General features: G+C 45.3%; 1 protein-coding gene across 9 annotated transcripts; it reads right to left on the reverse strand.

The window, feature by feature from the left end:
* Positions 1 to 85: 85 nt before the first annotated feature.
* ACP6 (acid phosphatase 6, lysophosphatidic) lies at positions 86 to 14,075 on the reverse strand. 9 transcript variants are annotated; one of them, XR_003924202.1, is made up of 11 exons: positions 13,890 to 14,073; positions 12,907 to 13,035; positions 12,683 to 12,813; positions 11,948 to 12,027; positions 11,052 to 11,139; positions 9,299 to 9,431; positions 8,465 to 8,565; positions 6,993 to 7,088; positions 6,633 to 6,798; positions 4,204 to 4,423; positions 86 to 2,525 (listed from the first exon to the last, which is right to left on the reverse strand). XR_003924202.1 is itself a non-coding variant. In XM_041124774.1 (10 exons), exons 1-10 carry the CDS (start codon positions 14,058 to 14,060, stop codon positions 4,331 to 4,333), a joined length of 1,188 nt encoding a protein of 395 aa, XP_040980708.1. In that variant the 5' UTR covers positions 14,061 to 14,073; the 3' UTR covers positions 86 to 4,330. The 9 variants fall into 9 exon arrangements, 6 of the variants coding, with proteins under 6 accessions (XP_040980708.1, XP_029875642.1, XP_029875646.1 ...); XR_003924203.1 differs by having other exon boundaries at positions 86 to 2,549; XR_003924201.1 differs by having other exon boundaries at positions 86 to 3,311.
* Positions 14,076 to 14,229: the final 154 nt, after the last annotated feature.

Raw genomic sequence — 14,229 nt, forward strand, 5'->3', positions numbered from 1 at the left:
TAGTCTCTCTCACTGTTTCCTATTCTCCTTTTCTTAGAAACCCCAAGTGATTTTATTAATGTGGGAGTGGAACAGACACTAAAAGTTACCCAGGATTTTTTTTTGTGGGTTTTTTTTTTTTCTCCCCAGCGTAAAACGTTCTGTGTAACCTCCATTAAATTTGGTACAAAACCACTCGCCAGGGCTGTGGTGTCAGAAAAATAAAATATATTGTTTCTTACAAAAAAGAACTGTCTTCTTTATCCAGTCCTGTGTTTCTATGTACATCAGACAGCTGGCCAGATGACTTTTGCTCTTCCACATGATCACAGCCAGCCTAGAGGCCAGATGGGGGTAAGCTTTGGCTGCTCCTAAAAGTCTGGTCTATAGGCAGCTGCATGCTTCTTGCAAGGCACTTCTGTTTGCTTAATCCTGAACTGAGCTTGTTTTTCCTCGGAGTGAGGTCTTATTTCAGAATGCCCCAGGGACGATAGTTACAGTCTTTCTTCCTCAATTTGTTGAGGGTCAAGGAATAGATGAAACTTGTCTCTGCCACGTCTTCCTGGTGATTGCACCAGTACAAGGTACGTGGTTTTAAGCTTTCCCTAAGCAGCGGTGTCTGTCTGCTGAGTGCCGGAGTCCAATGCTATGTGGGGCCCTGGGGTTGTGTGTCCCCCTGGGGGCTTTGGATTGGGTAGGGTCTCTGACTGCCAGCGCTCAGAGGCTGAGATAGTGGGGAAAAGATGCACTTAAATAAAGGTAAGAGAGAAATTGTCAGTGAGCAGATTTTTATCACGACAACCCTGCTGGGTAAATTGTTGCTTTGCTGTAGTTTTCATCGATCGCTTCCTAATCCCCTGTCTTTTCAAACTTGCCTTTTGAGAGAATTTCAGCAAGAAGGTTTTATGGTTTTGTCTATGAGGAGTGAAAGACTGGATGCTGAACCACAGATTAGGAGTTGAGCCCCGCTCCTGGAGAAGACCAGGATGAACCAGATGTGGATCTGTAGGGCAGGGTGTGGGCTCTGTGGCTGTCTGCTTTCTGGTCCCCCAGCACTGTATATGGAGTGTGTTATCTGTGTTCTTCCTTCCACTTACTGTTACTTGAGATTATTTCAATGAGTAGTTTCCTCAAAGGGCTGGCTATTAGTGTGAAACTTCATGTGGAGAATGAGTATCTTTAATACGCTTGTGTGTGAGAGTTTTTCAGAGTTAACTGGTCCTTAACAGGTGGATGAAGAATTGCTGTCGGTGGCTGGCTTACCAAAGAAGTTTCATTGCTAGTGTTACAAAATGAGTGAAGCCATGCACCGTTGGAGGCACGCAAGCCTCAGAGCCTTCTGTTGCCTGCTTCCAAATTCACCTTTGTGCTGTCATGCAAATTTACAATGATTTTGGGTGAGAATTACTCTTTTGACAAAGTGTAGGATGTATGTTGTGGTGCTTCCCTCTAACAAGACAAGCAGCATGCCTGAAGCACGGGCTTGTCAAGATTTTGGAAAGAGCTGACAATGACACAGTATGTGTTATTTCTGTAGAGCGTAGTTACCTCTTCTTTAAATGGTTGCAGAGCTCCCTTTTGAGGATCTTGCATGAGAATTGTCACAGTGCAACCTTTTTAAGTGTTGCCACTTCTGCCATGACTCCTGACTGTTTTTACCATGTTGAACAAAGCAAACTTCTTTACTGACATAGAAATAACCTGGAGGGTTTGGTGCTTTTTTTTTTTTTTAACATTCTTTCTCAGTGCCTCCTATACCTGTTGAGTTTACTTTGAATAGTAAAAGATTTCAGGTGACTTCAACTTATTCTAGAAAAATTAGCATATGGGATTCACTGTTTCAAAGCCATTTGGTAGTGAAAGGATACATTTTAAAGATGCTGGATAATTAAAGTTCCTTCTGTGTCTGTCTAACTGAAGATGCTGGTATTTGATATCTTAACAAGATTTTTCCTACAGAAAATGCAGAAGATGTGGATTCTCCTGTGTCCACGTAGGTGCACTTAACCTCAGTGATGTTGCCTGGTTTGCAGCAGCTGATGGACAAGAGATGCTAATGCCTTGGCTGGCTCTGGTCAGAGAAATGACTCAATAGATGTAGACTGAACTTCTTTGTTTTGCTCTGATTCTACTTCTCCCCTTTTTGCTTTGCAAATGAAAAAGCTTTCTAGCTGCCAGCTTTGCAAATTCACCTTGGGATCTCTAAGTCAGGCTCTGTTCTTTCCTGCTTATTTATAATCAATAGTAACTGTGACTCAGCTCTGGTAGTCATGGTGCAGTTGAAGATGGAAAGTGGGGTTGCCATTTTTAGTTTTCTTCCCCTCCCCCTCTCTCTTTTTTTTTTTTTTTTTTTTTAAACCTTCAAATCATCCTCCTCCACCTTTGTTTGAAAGAATGAAATAGACTTTATTCATACATGCTTGGCTGCTCTTCCTCTCTAGTAACATGGGAGGAAACAGTCTGCTGTTCAAATTATCTCATCCCAGATGGCTGCGCAGCCGGAGTGCGGAGAGACTTAAAAGGTAAACCCAGCAGATGGTGAACTTCTGAAACGCAAAGTAATGCGCCTGCTAAATCAAAAGTTTAAAATATTTGAAATCTGTTTGTTTTAAAGTAGTAGACTGTTGCAAACAGGTCATCTGTGAAGTACACTGGCAGTTTTAAGCACTGTCCAAATAAACTCAAGCTTTGTACCTGTATCATGGGCTAGCTAATCTACCAAAGAACATGACAAGCCAGCCCTATGAGTTTAGTCCTGACCCTTCCTAGTGGTATCTAATGGATAACATTTCAGAAGACAGACCAGTATGCGGAGATCTAATCTGCATCAGTCTTGGTTGGGATTTGAATGCTGGTGATGCTTCTGGTACAATACATGTATCCTGACTTAGAGTAGATGCGGGTGCCTGACTCTTCCTGAGGGTAAGGGTAAGTGTGAATCCTAAACACACTTCCTAGACTGTTGGAACACAGCATTTGTTGTGCCCGTGTTGGGGCTATTACAAATATGGTAGACACAGCTTAATTTTGTGGTGCTTGGTATGCTGACCATCAACTGTGCTGGTTTTCATTCTGGTGGCAGAAAAGGCTATGTTTCATTGGTCGTGCTCTTCTGCACTCATGATGGTGAATGCTTTCCTCGTGCAGCCTTGGCAGGCTGTTGGCTGAAACCTGTTCTCTATTTTGATACTTCTCGAGCAGAAATGATCCATGTTTGATATAGGCCTGTATTTAGTAGAGCGCACTTCACTGTATCGACTGGTAGTAATTCGTAACCTAAAAAAGGTAAGTCGTCTTGCATATCTGCTGTGTCATCTTTCTGGCGAGGTGACCTCTAATTGGAAGATTTTTCAGTTTTTAGCCAGTCCATGTAGTTTCCAATCGTTTCTGTTAATGCTGTTTGTTGTGGTAGATATGTAACACCTAGCTTTATCATGCTCTTTCCTGATAACGTGCTTTAACCTTAAGCAGAGTGTTCTTCAGGCCTTAAAAAGACGCAGACTGCTAGCTTTATGATGTTGGGTTTATTGACAAATATACCAAGCTCACTATCCTCTTGATCCCCTTTTGATTTTCAACCAGCAAACCTTTTGTGCTGAGAGATGTAGGTCTTCATGACTCATTACATGCTCAGGTTTTAAGCTTACGATTGATTTTGTTTGAGTCAGAGCATGAGGCAGGAAAGAAAAGTGATGCTGTTTTGTCTGGGATACTGGAAACTTTAAAAGATGTTTTACATGAGGAGAAAACAAAACCCTAAACTTAAGTTGACATCTTTCCTGCCAATTATGTACTATACTAACATTGCCTTAAATGAAACATACTATACAAGGATAGGTTTGCAATGCAAAATGGAGAAAAAAAAAGTCTTTTAGGCTTAAGTTGAGCAACCTGCGTTGACTACATTGGACTAAAATAGCAAGGGAGGCAGACTAATTTGGGTTAGCAGCTCCAGCTCAAGTTTGAGGGAACTTGAGGTTGAACTTGTTAGCTGCTCATGTCAGCAGTTCTCATATTAACAGCCCAGGGTAAGAAAGTTTTTGGGTTTCTTTTACTGTCCCCTGGGATTTTGTGTCTTTCCCAGTTCTTGCGAAGAGCCAGCCTATTCATGTAAATGCATTGGTTCCTTGGGAAGTTGTTGATTTCTGGAAATTTTTATTCCATGTTTTCAGAAATGCCACAGCTCTTCCATGCTGTGTTTGCAGTTCAGCACTTCCCACTTACCTGTGTCCTTTAGTCTTAAAACTCTTCCACTGCCCCACCAATCCTCTTCTGCAATCATTATTTACACTAGTTGAGGTCAGAAATAACTCCTCCTTCATACTGTGGGCCACGACTACCATGGAGTCGCTCAGTGGGATGAGACCAATGGATGGCCCAACCACTTCCGCACCAAGGGGGAACGGTAAGGCTGGGGCGGGGCACAGAGGGCACTGCAGAAGCCCTGTAAGAGACAATTATGAAGTAACCTGTTCCCAGGGGAGGCTTCTTCCTAGCCACTGCTAAGAAGCTGGCCTGTTTTTCTGAGGTCTTCTGCTGTTACCGAATGTATATTACCCTGCTTAGAGTGATATGATTATTTTAACGGTGTGAACGCAGTGCCCTTTAACAATCTTAGGTGCACTAGGACAGCTCATGCTGCCAAGTTCTGTGGGTCTTGACCATGTTGCAATTTTTAACCTGGTTGCTGGTCAGTTTTGCTGGGAGATGCTCCTAGCTCTTGTTTAGGAGAAGGTATGTGAATTCCCCCTTTGTCTACTAGTATGGCCAAAGATTCTGATACTGTTCCCTGATACCCCTTTCCCAAGCAGTCCATGCCTCACAAATAACTTGCAATCGTATGCCTAATGTTTCCATTGCTGTTCTCCAAATACTTTACACTGTGCATGAGAGCTTGATTAGAGCAGAACACGCTGTTCTTAAGCAAGGGTAGGCCATTGATTTTTATATAATGGCATTATGGTTTTAGGCTGTATAAAAACTTGATGGAAAATAACAATGGTTTGTTTGCTTTTTTGACAGCTTCTAATAGCAGTTCAGTGAGACCTCCAGCAATGTATTTAGTATTCAAATTATTCTGTTCACTGTGCGTGGTGTCAACATGTAATTGTGGTGGGGGCTGGCTAATGAAAGAGTAGAGGTAAATCCAGCCCACGCTTCTCAGGGAGAAGGTACTGTAGTGCCTCCAGTCACATATCTGTCAATGACTTACATTAACATCACTGCAGTCTGTTTTCGCTAAGTGATAAGGGGTAATGCAGAACCAAAACTGCAGGGCCATTTTAATAAGTGGTCCCCCTACTTTAGCCTTTACATATCCCAAAGAAAGTAGGTCAGGATCCAAGTTTTATTTACTGATTGAAAAATGGGGATTTTGGCAACAATAGTGATCCTTAGTACTGTCCTACAGGAAAAAGTGTCATCATCTCATCTAGAAGTACTTCTGTTGGCTATGCTGGTGTATTCCTGTTTCAGCAAGTACAAAACAGATGCAACGCTGCCCAGCGTAGCAGCTCCCCGGACTCCCTTTTTTAAAGCACATTAAGCAAAGTTCACTAAGAGTGCATGTTCTTGTACTTGGCCCACTGTGGTTGTTTTGCATGTTCACAGCAGAATTTCCATAATTACAGGAGTGCAGTGAAGAGGTTTGGAGGCTTTCTGTCCCTTTGGAGAGGTTTTGTGTGCACAGAAATGCCCTCAAGAAGATGGGGTAGCTAAATGCTATGCAATTTGGGAGGTTCATCTCTCTGCAGAGCAACCCTCCAACATGACAAAAAAAGGGAAAGGCACAGTGGCTTCTGCAGTTCACCATACATAAAAGCAATTGTTATGTCAAAGCTCTCAAGTCTGGTAGCACAGAGGAAGCTTGGGCTTCATCCCACAGTCCCAGCATATGAGGAACAGGTATGTTTTCTCTCATATTCCTGAAGCAGCAGGGCAATTTAAAAAGGTCTCTTCTCTCCCTTGCCATTTTCAGCCTTTCTGTGCTTTTGTGTGGCCACCTCAGAAGTGAACTCGAGCCATTCTGTTACACAGCTTCTTTCATCTTGCTGCTAACAGTGAAAAGTGACACTATGCCACCCTGTGTCTGGTAGGAAAAAGTCCCCTCATCTAAAATACCTTTAGAATACGGAAGGCTGGCAGGAATATAAAGAAAAATAGTCAAAGATTGTGACGATAAACTAATTTTAATTTAAGACAACTTAATCATGAGGCAGTTTGCTGATTCCCCTCCATTTGGGAGCACAGGTTATTGTACTCCTCTGGACTGACTGAGTACTGTGAAAGAACTTCTAGAAATTCTTTGAGTGGGCAGAGACCTGCTCTACATCCTTTCACCACTTGCTCCTGCAGAGGCAAAGAGACAAAATCACAGATCTCGTGCATTGCCAAAGCCCTTTTTTGCTGATACTGATGCATTCTGTGGCAGGAAAATATGCTAGTCGAGGCAAAGACACAGAGAGGCAGAGGTTCAAAGTCTTTGCCTAAACTCACACTAGATCAATAGCCAGATATCTTGGCTACCATGGATGTGCTGTAGGTGTCTTACTCTGTTATCTGGCTTGATGGCATGCTCAGAACAAGTCTTGCTTCACAGCTTTACATGCATGCATGGCAAAACCAAAAGCCCAGGATTTGTACGAGGGGCTTACCTCTCCATGGTAAGACATGCGAACAAACCACTCTTTGGACTGCTGGTGCTCATACAGTTCCAGGGTCACATCTGCAGCATAAGGTGGCCACTTGTGATCAAAGGTGCCCAGTGCCACCAGGACAGGAATAAGGGTAACGTCATGAGAAGCATAGAGAATGAGTTTTCTGATAAAAAGGGAAAAAAAAACCCAAACCTAAAATGTTGGCTGTGCTCCTCCACAGATAGCCAGTAGCACTCATGCTTTTTCTAGCAGAGGAGCGCTCATTCTCTTTGCCCCACACATTCAACGTCTTTCTGAACCAGCTTTTCACACTAACAGCAAGCCAGAATTTGTAACAATTAGAGATCTGCCCTGTACCTGGCCTTTTCAGCTGGAGATGAGGGATCTACTGCTTCTGTAATGTTCTTCTGTAAGGTATAGAAAAGGAGACCAACACTCATCTGAAGAACTTCTCTATAAAAGAAGCAGAAATAAATCTACTAGGTTTTAAACTTTCAAATTAAATAATTTGGAACAAACACCTGAGAACCTGCATTTCTCTTACAAATTGATAACATATATTGGGTGTAGCTAAGAACTATTAAATGTAATTCCTATGGTCACTTTTTTATTTTGGCACTTGGCACTTGCATGGTCACCACAGATTTTAATGGGATTGCAGAATGTGTGTGTGTGGGGGGTGTTAACAAGCAGTCTCATGAGGTGTGGCCCACATAAAGGGAAATCTAGAAACTCCTTGATGTTTTCTATGCTATTTTGTTCCCCATGTTGTGATTTTTGAATGCATGCTTTTCAGCTAGGGAAGATGACTGCAGCTGACTGCAAAACAGCAACTGAAGTGATTGGGCCCTTTGGTGATTGGGCCCTTTGGTGGGAAGGGGAGGGGTGGGATTTGAGAAGCTGGCGGCTATATTTAAAAATTAGGTTTTATCCCTGTATTGAACAAAGAGGAGATCTTTAGACAACTTCTGGTGTGAAGAAACTCCCTCTTCCTAATGAATACATCAGTTGAAATGGAGGATGAGTGTGACTGTGGCTCTCCTGGGTGTTGTGGGAGTGGGGGAAATCAGTCTTTCAGTACCTGAGATCCCTAACACAAGTTAAGGAAAAGGCTGGGGACAACTGCCCTAACAGAAAAGGCAGTCCTATACCACCACCTGAGAAGAGCTGGTGAATATGGCAGCTGCAAATGAATCTGAAAGGAAAACAGCTGCTAGGCTAGCAACTCAGCCACTTTTACAAATAATTGTGGAGGAGGCAATTAACTGCATGTAGCAGCAGATTCTTTTGCAAGTAGTTACATGTGTGCAGGGCCTGGCATCACCTTTTCCACTAGCACCAACACTTCTCAGCCTAGTTGTGCAGGTGCCATCCCTGGGATAAACTTCCCTGGTTGGAATTCAGATTGTAGTTGTGCATCTGCAAGGGCAGCCTCACCTGTGCAGCCTCAGGGTTCAGGCTGGAAGCATCTCCTGTTCTTTTCTGCTTTCGCCTTTGACATGGGTTAACTTAAACAGGCGTGGCAACTGAGGCATTCATTGCCTACCTCAGTGGCTAACTCTCTCCATGACCGTCAGCAAAACAGGATGTAAGCCCACATCTTGGCCTCCTCAGTGTGGACTCCCTTTTTCCTAGCTCATGTCCCTGACTCAAGGCACTGGACTGAGATGGCTAAGGCACAAACCTCATGAGGGAGCAGTAGCCTCTGGTGGGGGAATGTAGCAGATCAGAAAGGGCTTCTATCTGCTGCAGTAAGCTGGTGCAGCTCATCCACCCTGGGTAAACCTAAGACAACCCCTAAGGCTGGAGGCATGGATACAGGTAATCACCTTGAACCATCTTCCAGAAGGAAAAGCAGCGAGTCAACAGATCGACGCTTAACTGTCTGCTGAAAGTTCTTCAGCACAGGGCAGCTTGGCAAATTGTGCACCTGGAAGGAGAAGATGTAGCATAACAATAGGGTTTGACCCTTTCTGAACACAGCCTGAAGACACATGGGTGACTGCCCACAGAAACAGCTGTTCATGTAACAGCATTTGTGCTACAGTATTCTACTATGGTGTTCATGTGAGGAGTTCTAGGAGGTTTTAAATATACAGACTTGCTCCGTCCACCAAAACAATGGATGTTTCTTCTTGAGGATACATTTCTATGTGAAGGGAGTATCATGCCTTGAGCTATTCAAGTGACAGCCAGACCAATTACCATTAGCTCCAGCAAAAGAGAGGTACTAGGCGGGGTACAAATATGCCCAGCTCCCTCCCAGTAACAGAAGCAATCTGGCTCATGGGTAGCATGCTGGAACCCGGATTAAGATGACTCTCTTATGTGCTGACTGCCAAAGGAGGGAAAGCACTTTGTAATGGGGTAAGCAAGGCTCAACTGCTCTCTTAGCTGTACTTCATTACCCTTGAAAGAGATACTGGATTTCAAGGTAAGAACATAAATACTGGAGATGAGTCTTCATCCATCCTAGAGCAAGGCTGACTCCATGTCTTGCTTTTTAAAAAGGCCATGCTATTTCTATAAACTTTCTGGATTGCACAGAAAGGTACTGGGGTATCCACTGGTATCAGTGGGTGTTGGCACTCCGTGATTTCCTCCATATGCATGGTAAAGGGATGTTTCTTTCTGTGACAGTGCAACAGAACTGCTCAGCTCACCTGCTCAGCAAGAATGTTATCAAGGAGGAGAAAAAAGTCCACAGACTTATCGCCATCAATACCCATCTTCTCCTTAATTGTTTTCAAGTCATCAGAGATACCTGGCTGTTGCAAGGCATTCTTCAACTTACGCCTGTCAGGGAATTAAGAAAACAACCCAAAAACTTTTCACACATCAGACTTCCTGTCTTTTGGTTTTTTTTTTTTTTTCATGACCCCAGCCCAGTGGAGTTGTCTTACATCATTGAGGGGTAGAAGAGAAGCACCACAGGATACTGAGGGATTCTTGATATTGGGAGTCTAAGTTGCAGAATGGACGGATGCTGTGTCTAGATGTCAAGGATCAGAGCTGGCTATCTGCACTCACAGAGGTGAGGGAAAAAAATTAAGATGAGGTGTGAACACCTCAGAACTGGTTCCCATAAGCAAGGGCTGTGTATCAGTTAACAGATCTAGTCATACTGGAACAGCACAAGTCTGTGTCTTCAGGGAGCAGCCTTTACCTGCCTCATGAAAGAAAAAAGGGTAGAAACTTTGAACTGGTTACTGTATGGTGTGGGAAGAGGGAAACACCTAGATACTCACTTGCAGCTTAAACTCACCTCTCACTTTGTTAGAAGCCATTTGTCTCTTTACACTGTTTAAAATTTTATTTTGAAAAGTTTAGCTGAGAATATCCATGCTGGCCATGTACTTCAAGCAAAATATGTTGCTTAGGTTTTGTTTTCTCTGACCCTGATCTGTTGGGGAGGAGGTGGGAAAAGTTTTTTTAGGCTTGCTTTTTATTTTTTTAGGAACAGCTCTAGTTTCTGTTTGAAATCAAATATGCTGGAAGTTCTGGCTTAGGTAGCCTGTAAGCTGAGGCAGTGCTTCTTACTGCAGCCTAAAAAAAATTCCACCTTGATGTGGTCACAAAATGTGCTCATTTGGTGGGCTGAGGGGGAGGGAGCAGAAGAACTTGCAGTTGACTCCCTTTTTGGACAGTTGATGTTACTAGAGGAGGCTGAATGTACTGCTTCTATGGGCTGTCACCTCACCACTGTGAAGAACAATCCTTTGCCTGCAGAGTCAAGCATTATATAATGAGCTTTTGCAAGTGAATTCTGACAACTCTTGAATTTTGGACAAAAATATGCTAATGTATAATCCAACCAAACTGTAATACATTTGCCTCTCTTGTTCAGTTTCCACCCCATGCCCAACCTGGCACAGGCATTTAGAGTACTTGACTCTGCAAACATGAGTGTTCTTTCTATGTAGGATGTTCCTTATTTTGCTTCATTAGTCTTTGTTAAATGTGTCAAGGCTGAGTATGTTTCAGTTTCTTCAAGGTATAAATGTGACAGGAATGTTGTAATAACCCCCAAACCAGAAGCTGAATATAAAAAGGAGGCCCAATATGTTCACACTTGAAAGGCTTGTTAAGGGATGTAGATGACATTAATTCTGCCCTGCAGCAATGCCGCAGAATAGCTGTACATTAGCTAGTAATGAGTGTTTGGTAGACACGGACTAAATTAAATTGGTCTTTCAAGAAAAAGTTTCTATATATTTTTTTTTTTTCCTCTGGTGCCACTGCTTGGTATATGACTCTGCTCACCAAGTATTTTATACAACTAGATAACCATTCCAAAAGAACAGTAAGTGGCAGGGGAAGAAATTGGGAAATGGGAAGAAAATGTACTGTTTTAAATTACTACTGCTGAAATGAAACAGCAGTGAAATCATATGGGGAGGTATGGCTGGCAATTACCTGCTCAAGCATTTCAGGCGCTGGCAGTTGTGGTAATTGGGGTAGAGGATTTCAGAGCTTGCTTCATCAGTGACAATGACAACAGATCCTGTGGAACGAGAAGGAAGCTTCTGTGATCACTAGTGCACCTGTGTGTCTTTAGACTGCTTTAATCACTCTCACAGTCTTTTTGCTCAAGTCCATTGCTGTCAACTAGCAATTCCCCCCGAGCTATCACCTGTAACACAAGCCACTGTGCTTGTTTCTCTGCACACAGCATTTAATTCCACAGGGATATCTGCTGTGCACCTTGTAAAGCTTTCTAGTTGTGTATTCTTTTTTTGTAGTGTTTGTATGTGCCAAAAATTAGTTTCTGTCGTGAGCTGTAAGGAGCTCTAGCAAGTCACTTCTACTATTTGTTCCTGGAACTTAAACAGGGAGGGAGCAGAGCTGACATCTTCAAAACTCAGAGCCTTTTTCTAGGACGTACAAGTAGTTGTCAACTGTACGATACAGCTGAAAGTTACTCCAGATACTGAACTTTTAAAGGATTTTGGCCAAGATACTTGGGTTTCTTTGAGAAACTTTTTTCAGATGTGCATCTTGTAAACATTGGACCTGAAACTTTTTGCCCTCTTGATTCTGAAGTGGGTTAATGCTAACCTCCTCAGTAGGTCTGAAATTGCAGCATTCATGGCAACAGATCCAAGCTGAGCACCAGCAGAAAGCTACACAAAGAGAGGGAGCAAGTGACAAGTTGACAACACGTAGAACCAGGAGAGCATGGGGAAGAGGGCCAGGCACAAAGAACCAGGGAAGAAGTAACAACCAGAAGCCAGAGAGAGTTGAGATGTGTGAGGTGTGCCTGTCTAGGGAACACTGAGAAAGGAAAGGCACTGGTCAGAAGTCTCCCCAACCTTCTTTCTGTTGTTGGTACAGCCCAGCTAGCAGGCACCGTGTGGACTCCAGATTTCGGAAAATATTAGTGGAACGGATGCTGAAAGAGAGAAAGCAGTTTGTGAGGTAGCACTTTTTCTTTCACGTGGATGTGGCTGCAGCTGGGGAGGACTTGCTGGAACTGAAGGTTCTGCTTTCACTGTGGCTTTGGAAACCTGTGGTGGGATTCATCTTGCCTCGCTATAGCTATCTTAAATAGACACCTATTATCTGAACTGCCCTTTAACTTCCCTTCAGAGACAGTGGAGATAAAAAAGTTGGCACTTCTCTAGTGTAATTTTTCTCTCATACTAAACCAGACACTCCCAGCATTACTGATGTGAGCAGCAGGGGTGTGCTTCATCTCACTGAACTTTAGCTTATTTAATCTACAGTGAGTTAAATTGTGCTCCAGAAATACCTGTTTCTCTTCACTCACCATAAAGGTGCATAATAGCACTGTCAATGGCTAAACCTAGGTGAGATGAATCTGTCCCTTACATCGCTCTCAGGACTGCTGGGGAATTGGATGCTTTGTGTCATGAGTGAGTTCTAGTACAGGGCTGTGCAGGCTGAGCAAAGATGAAGGCCCAGGGACCAGCCGGTCCGCTATAGGGTGGAGAAGGGTATGCTGGTCAGAAAGTTTCCCTTGCACAGGGCTGCTTGTTAGGAGGGAGGAAGCAAGGGAAGGTCTGAGAGGGAAGCGAGAGACTCACAAGACCTCAGCAGGCTTAAATGTTGGTGAGAGAAAGTTGGCTTCTTCCACATAGCTTCTCCTCAGCCTTTGCCCCAGGGCAAACATCTGCTGCATCCCTACTGTTGTCAGCTGTCCTGCAATTGCACCACCCTAAGTGCAAAGAAAAGGAAGGGTCTCCAGTGGAATACGGAAATAAAGAAGTCTACAGAGGGAACATGAAACCACCATGAAATACAGCCTCACCTTGAATGCGGTCTTTTTGTATTGCTCCTCATAAGGTGAGGGAGGCTGAGGTCCTCCATTTAGGTCAGTCACCATGTAATCAAACTTAGTCTGAGCAGGCACATCTAGAAGAGTGGGATGCCATTCCACCTGTTTCCAAACATACAAACAAACAGTGCTTCAGTGGAAAATGAGGACTTTCAAGAGCATTAAACCAGTGCTGAGCTGTTACTGTGTGCTGCCTTGCCAATACCACAACAAGGAGCCAAAGAGAACTGATCTCTTCATACAGCACGTACAGAAATGACAGCAGTGCTACATCTTGGATTTGCTGATCTGCTGTGCATCATACACAGATGATGTGCATGAAACGCAGCACTTGCTTTCTTCCCCTTACAGGAGAAGAATCTGGAGGAAATCTCTGTTGCTGCTATTTGTTACTCACCGAAAAGCTTCTTTAGCAAACTAGCAGAGCTAGTATCTGCCAGCTCAAGAGGCTGCCTCGTTGGCAGCTATGGGGAGACGGATCAATCGCAGTAACACTGAGGCGAGCAAGCACACGTTTGCCGAGTATCTGCTGTAACGTGCAGTGCTGCGGGGGAACGGCTCCGCACCAGGCGTTAAAAACCCAAGTCCCCGGGAGCAGCAGTAACTTGTGTTACCGCCAGCGCCCCGGCGCCGGGCCGCCCCTCCCCGCGTCCCTCCTCCGAGGGCTCCCTGCAGCCACAGCGGAGGTTGTTCCCTCTCCCGTCGCCCGTCCCGCCAGCAGGCAGCGGGACCGTGCTATCGCCGTTCCGCTTTAACTCCCAAATTCCCATGTTCTCCCCGGATTTACTCCCGGTAGGGCCTTGGGAAGGGGCGGGGGGGAACCAACCCATTTACAGGCCGGAGGAAGCGAGGCGGCAGCGGGCAGCCGGCCGGCTCGGGGCGAGGGCACCAGCCGCAGCCCCGCGGGCTGCCGCCGCTCCGCAGCCCCGGCCGCCCGCGCCCGTCCCGTTCCTCACCGGCGCCGCCCCCGGGAGGGGCCGCAGCGGGGTGCGCGCCCCGTGCCGGAAGACCACCTGCACCAGCTTCAGCTCCAGGTCCCGCCGCCCCGGGGCGGCCGCCGCTGCCCGCCGCCGCTGCGCCCACAGGGCCAGGCCGCCCAGGAGGCCCAGGCGCGTCCCCCAGCCCATGGCGGCGGCGGCGCCCGTCACTGCCGGCCCCCGGCGGCACCGCCGCGCCGGCCGAGGGCGCGGGGGCCGACGGGAAGCGGAGTCCCCCCGCTGGCTCCGGAGAGCGGCAAGGGCCCGGCGGCGGACTACAGCTCCCAGCGGGCGCCGCGCCAGAGGGGGAAGCCGCCGT

The sequence above is a fragment of the Aquila chrysaetos genome, chromosome 7 (genome assembly GCF_900496995.4).
Source record: "Aquila chrysaetos chrysaetos chromosome 7, bAquChr1.4, whole genome shotgun sequence".
In the NCBI taxonomy this organism is placed as follows: Eukaryota; Metazoa; Chordata; class Aves; order Accipitriformes; family Accipitridae; genus Aquila; species Aquila chrysaetos.